The 5,770-nt window shown below is 58.8% G+C and overlaps 2 protein-coding genes across 2 annotated transcripts in view; one reads left to right on the top strand and one right to left on the bottom strand.

The window, feature by feature from the left end:
* Positions 1–1,252: 1,252 nt before the first annotated feature.
* Positions 1,253–4,349, bottom strand: CLTB (clathrin light chain B). The gene is given in 6 exon segments (XM_017728165.1): positions 1,253–1,636; positions 2,129–2,182; positions 2,563–2,674; positions 2,965–3,082; positions 4,213–4,262; positions 4,265–4,349. Coding segments are annotated over 6 exon segments (576 nt in total). The 5' UTR covers positions 4,335–4,349; the 3' UTR covers positions 1,253–1,464.
* A 266-nt stretch (positions 4,350–4,615) lies between these two features.
* The window catches only part of FAF2 (Fas associated factor family member 2), a 17,298-nt gene continuing 16,143 nt past the window's right edge, over positions 4,616–5,770 (top strand). The window contains exon 1 of the mRNA XM_008628974.2: positions 4,616–4,621. Coding sequence (XP_008627196.2) covers positions 4,616–4,621 — 6 coding nt within the window. The remainder of the gene's footprint in view (positions 4,622–5,770) is intronic.

Genomic DNA, 5,770 nt, shown 5'->3' on the forward strand with positions numbered 1-5,770 from the left:
TTCTCAGCCCACTGGTAAGATCATGCCCCAGAGCCATGGGTGCCCAGGCACCCCCCACAGCTGCAGCAGCAGGGCAGGTAACATTCTTACCCTGGAGCCACAGCTGCAGGGCAGGAGAGCTCTGCACACTTGATTTCCAGCTGAGCAGGGCTCTGCAAAGGGGCTCAAGTGAATGTTTTGTGGGCTCTGCTCTATGTCCCCCCAGCTGCTGCAAGCCCTTCCCAAGCCCCCAGCAGGCCAGACCCAGGGCACCAGCTAGAGGCTGTCCCTCTCCTGCTAACCGAGAGTTGGGCAGATTCCCAGGGCTGGTGCCATCCCTGCCAAGCAGAGGAGAGAAAGTTCGAGCAGGGAGCAGGACTGAGGCATCTCCCCACACTGCCTTAGGTGGGCAAATCCAGGGGGGGCAGAGCAGCTGCAGACAGATGTGCAGGTGGTTCTCAGGGACAGTACAAGCCCCAGCACCAGAACTCTGCCCAACCCTGCTATGGGCCCCTGGGTTAGGAAGCTGGGGTGCTTGACCAGCCCCACAGCAGCAGGACCTTCCTACCTTCTTCCATGCAACAGCCACCATCTCCCATTCTAGTAGCAAGGGAAGGAGCAGAGCAAAGCCAAGGGTCCCCCAAAGCCTGGCATCCCACATTCCCAACTATGGTGTTCATGGGGGAAGGACAAGAAACATCCTGCACACTCCTGCCATAGTCCCTTCCCAGTGACCCACACCACTGTGCTGCCAGCACTGCAGGATGGATGGGACATGGACACTGGAGCCCCACCACCTTTTTGGGGTGCATAGCCAGGCTGGGCAGAGTTCTGATGGGCTTGGGGCAGCTGCTAGCAGTCCAGGCCCAACTTGGGCACCTGTACTCACATTCGTCAGTCCCTGCCAGTCTGGCAGTGTCATGCTGCAACCATGCTCCCTGCAGGACCCAGCAGTGTGGAGCTGAGCCAGGGCTGTTTCTCTACCCTCCCAGCCCTGCTCCAGCTCTGCTCTAAATCCCATGGGAAAGTCAGACAACAGTCTGGGGTCCCACTGGGATCCCTGCCTCAGGGCTAGGACTGAGGCCTGGGTATGGGTTGCCAGGACAGCTGCAGGGAGGTTTATTCCCAGCACAGGGCTGAAGTGGGGAACACAGGATGGGATATTCTCTGCTCACTCAGCCAGGCTCTCAAAGACAACCTCCTGAAGAGCCTGGGCTGGGGCTTCCCCACTAACTCAGCTCTGCCACCCAGTGCCGCTTCCCGGGGAAATGCCACAGTGATTTATAAATAAGTGTAAAAAGAGACCAATGCACCTTTTAAGCAAAGGAAAACCATGGGGAGAGTTATACAACCAGTGACTCGAGCACAGCCGAGGCGCAGATCAGGGAGCAGGCAGGGGGAGGCCCTTCCTGGGCCGGCCCCTGAAGCCGCCCAGCTCAGCAAGCCCAGCCATGCCCGCTGTGCTCCCAGCTGCGCCAGGCACAGCTAACGGGACAGGGGCGTCTGTTTGAGGGAGATGAGCACCGAGCGCATCCGAGAGACATCCTTGCTCTGCTTGCTGCTCTTGGGGTTGAAATCACACAGCTGGGCCACCTTCTCCCACTCAGAGCCTGGGGTCTCCTCCTTGGACTCCTTCAGGAATGCTTCCTCCGAGGCCCTGCAGAGACATTGAGGGTTGTCACTGGCAGAGCCCTTTCCAAGGAGACTCTTCCTTCTGTCTTAAAAACCCCTGTGTCCCTGCTTCCTGTCCCTTTACTCCAGCTGATGAGCTCAGTGCTCTCTGGGATCCAGAGACACGCAATGCTCAAGCCTGCCTTTGGCTGCAGTCACCCAAAACATCATTCATCCAGGGGTGCTGGGGTGTCCGCCTGCTCTCAAGACTTCTCCACCCCGCAGAGCAATCCCCAAAAAGGCAGAAGAGCCCACGGCTTTGCATCTTCAACCAGCTCCCACAGCGGCATCTCCAGGAGCTCCACTCATCTCCTAAAACTCCACCATTTGGAGATGCTCATCTGCATCATCCTCCCTCTGGTACCTCACCAGAGCCCGGGACCTCCCAGCATCCCCCCCTCCCTTGGCTGGGCAGGCAGTGCTGGGGCCAGGACCCCAGAGCCTGTGGGGCAGGATATGGTCTGTAAGAGGCACATACACGTAGCCAATGACATCGGCGTCCGGCTGCTGGTAAAAGGCTTTGTCAGCGATCCTAGCCCCGGGCACAGAGAGAGAGAGAGCGGAGCGGAGCGACAGGCAGGCAAAGGGTTAGAAAGAGAGAACAGAGGGGGTTAGTCCTCCCAAAGAGTGTAACCCACACACTACAGCACACCAGGAGAACCTGGAGCCCAACCCTGCCCCCCCTGCAAGCCCCACACAGGGGCAGGAGGCACCAAGATCCCATGGTGATCCCAGTGTGGTTCCAGCCAGGGCGGCTCTGCACAGCCACTGGAGCCACTCCAAGACTTGGGCTCTCTCCCCTTGCTTGGCAAGGCTCTGTCCCTGCAGGGCTGGGCCCCACTGTGGGGAAAGAGGCCCCCAAACATCCCAGGAAGGAAGACAGTCCTCTTGGCCCTGCTGACCCCAATATACCTGTTGTTTGCTCGGTTCTTCTCCATCTGCTCATTCTGACGCAGGTTCCACTCTTCCAGGTCCTTCTTGGCCTTCTCACGCCCTTCCTGCCCAGTCACCTTCGATGCCGCATCTAAGGCCCGAGTGAGACAGAGCCCATCAGCCACACTGGTACCCGCTGGGTGTGCTGGGCAGCCCCTGGGCAGGCAGGACAGCTGCAGCCCCCCAGACCTGTCCCCAGTCCCCACCAATACTGGCCAAAATGCACCACTGCCCCAAGGATAGCAGATCTTTGGCAGGGGCACGAGACAGCTCCCTGGGATGCAGCAGGGTCACCAAGAAGTGAGGGACCCCAAGGGCCCTGACTGCCATGTCACAGGGTGCCACAAGCACAGGGGGGCCACACGTGGCCTTGGGTCTCACCCAGCTCCTCCAGGCGCTTCTTCTGCTCCTCCCTCCACTTGCGGATGCTCTCGGGTTCCTGGGTCAGCCGGTCAGCCTTGGCTATGGCTGCGTAGGCATCCGTGGGGCCGTTGGACTCCTGCAGGACATGAGCACCTTGCCATCAGCACCAGCGTTTCCAACAGCCCAGCTCAGCCACCGCCAAGGGCTGGCAGCAGTCAGGATTCCACATTCCCAGCACTGACAAGCCAAGATAGGAGATAGGAAGGGTGACAGCTTGGGACACGTGGGACAGCATTCTCAAAGTGCTGCTTAAGCTCTGTCCCAGCCTCAGGCCCTGTCACCTAAAGCCTTCCCAGCATTTCCCTCCTTGACTTGCTGCTCGCTGCCACTGCAGCTGTTGCACCCTCTGGGCAGCCCCACTGCACAGGACAGACACTGGCCTTGGAACTGCTCCCAGGGATTCCCTGGCCCTCACTGGGGCCCAGGGAGCCCCGGGACTAAGATGCTTCCCTCGCTTCTGAGCTGAGGTGCCCACATGGCCCCACCAGGCCCAGCACCTCCCCTAACACCTTCCACTGGCCAGATGCCCAGTCTGACACCAAGCTCAGCAATGGGATTACGGCTTTCTTCCACGATCCTCAATCTAATTAAGTCTGCCCCATTACTGGTGCAATTATCATCCTGTAAACCAGGTATGGGCAGTCCATATGCCCCACTGCTGGGCACCAAGTGGGGTGAAGGGTTTGTCAGACACTGGCACTGCTGACAGCAGAGCTGGGCTTCAGGCTCCCAAAGGGATCTGAGACCCAGGTGGGTCCCCCCAAAATGCCCCTGGCCATGGGACAAGTGGTTTTCATAGGAGATGCCAGTCCCATAGCAGCCCTATCCTGGCTCTGGCCTCTGCCAAGAGATGTTCCTGCCTGCCCCAGAGGCCTCCAGAAGCTACCCAGGCTGGAGAGAGGAGGCTTCCATGGGGAATGGACGATTTGTCACCTGCTCTTAGGGCCCAGGCACTCCTTCATGGCACAAGCCACCTGCAAACAGATGTGGGGCAGGTCATGGCAGGTGGGACACATCTTCTCTTCAAAGAGAATGGAGCAGCCAGGACTCCCGCAGGAGACCCAGACCTTTCCAGGACCACCGTAGCTGTTCTGCAGCTGGACAGCAAACTCCAGTCAATGCTGGGGGCAGAGCAGCAGAATGCTGGCCCCACACCCACCCAATCTCCCTTAGCAGCCCTGGGCCAGCAAAAGGCTGAGCTTTTACCTGAAAGACATCTCCATTGACAGTGGCTCCTCCATTCTGGAAACCTGCTTGAGAAAAAGAAAGAGAGAAGGAAAAACACAACTATGGCAGCTGCAGGTGATCCCTGAAGGGCTGGTGCTCATGAAACTACATCAAATCAGTTCCTGGGAGTTTGTCAGTGCCTTTTTCAGCACAGCACACCCATCCACAACACCCCCACAGCGTCCTGTCCTTGGTGGGATTCAGCGAGCACCTCTCACTCTCCCACACAAACCTCTGCAGGCATTTGCGTCTTTATGGTGTTTTCACTGGTGTTTTATTTTATCTGAAGATTAGGGACTCTGTTCCAGAACAAGACCGACACAGGCTGCTGCTCTGACTGTAGAAAGACAATCTGACCAACCCCAACATGCAGAGGCTGCCGATGGACGTGGGTGATCCAAGAGCTGCCGGCCAAGTGCTGAGGCAACTCTCCAGGGACATGGCTGATGGAAACACTCCTTGTGCTCCACCAGGACAGGAGGGCATGCCCACAGGCCAAGGTCCTTGGGAGCTCACCTAGGATGAGCTGCAAGGTCAGGGTTGGAAACGAGGCACCCATCTGCCCCCACAACCCCAGAGAGCTGCACACCAGGGTCGCAAAGCCAGCACAGGCAGAGGGCTTTTTACTGTCAGGAGAAAAGAGGCTTTGAAGGAGTCACACTCCAGGCCCTGAGCTTTCCCCAGTGACCACAGGGATTCTCCTGGCCAGACAGTTGCAGGCACAGACACAGTGCAGCTCAGGCAAGCACTGTCCCCAAGGTGATCACCCCCACGACTACACCCAGCTCCAGCCTGTCTGACTGCATTTATCACTGTGGCTGTCAACACCTCTCCAGGCCCAGAACTGCCTCCATGGCCCTATGTGCAGAGCTGTGAAACCACTGCTCTACAGGCAGTATGAGGAGACCTTGTGGGGCTGGGTTATGGGAAGGAGTCAGAGTCCTGTGGCAACAGTGCCCCTATGTCTATGCAGAGAGCAGACGCCAGAGCCCCTGCAGACTGGAGGCAAGAGATCAGAATTAGCACATTCTACCTGCAGGGCCTGCGACCACAATGTTCCCAATGGCAATGTCTTCCATTTTGCATCCCAAAGGGCACTCCTGTCTGTGCGGACAGTGACAAGGCTGTCATTGCTCCTCAGTGCCGCCTGGATGCCTTTTACACTGCCATAGCTGGGAGCACTGAAACATGGAATCGGGAGTCCATCCAACCCGGGACACCCAGCCTGAGCACAAGGGGGAGAAATCGCCCCATGGCTGGCACATCCCAGCTCAGGATTCAGCCCAGATCCCCGAGGTTCGAGAATCCCTTTGGGCCCAAGCACAGGCCCACACAGCCCTTGCTGCGATGCCAGCCTGGCCCACAGGGTCACCCCGCCACCGGCCCATGAGGTGCAGCACAGACCCCATCACCCACCGGGGATGCTGTACATCCCCCGGGGACCCCAGCCCCGCGTGGATGCGGCCCAGAGGACCCTTCCCTGCCTTCGGGGCAGAAGAGGGCACAGCCCTCTGTTACCCCACGAGGTCGGCAGCCC

The sequence above is a fragment of the Corvus brachyrhynchos genome, unplaced genomic scaffold (assembly GCF_000691975.1).
Source record: "Corvus brachyrhynchos isolate BGI_N302 unplaced genomic scaffold, ASM69197v1 scaffold21, whole genome shotgun sequence".
Taxonomy (NCBI): Eukaryota; Metazoa; Chordata; class Aves; order Passeriformes; family Corvidae; genus Corvus; species Corvus brachyrhynchos.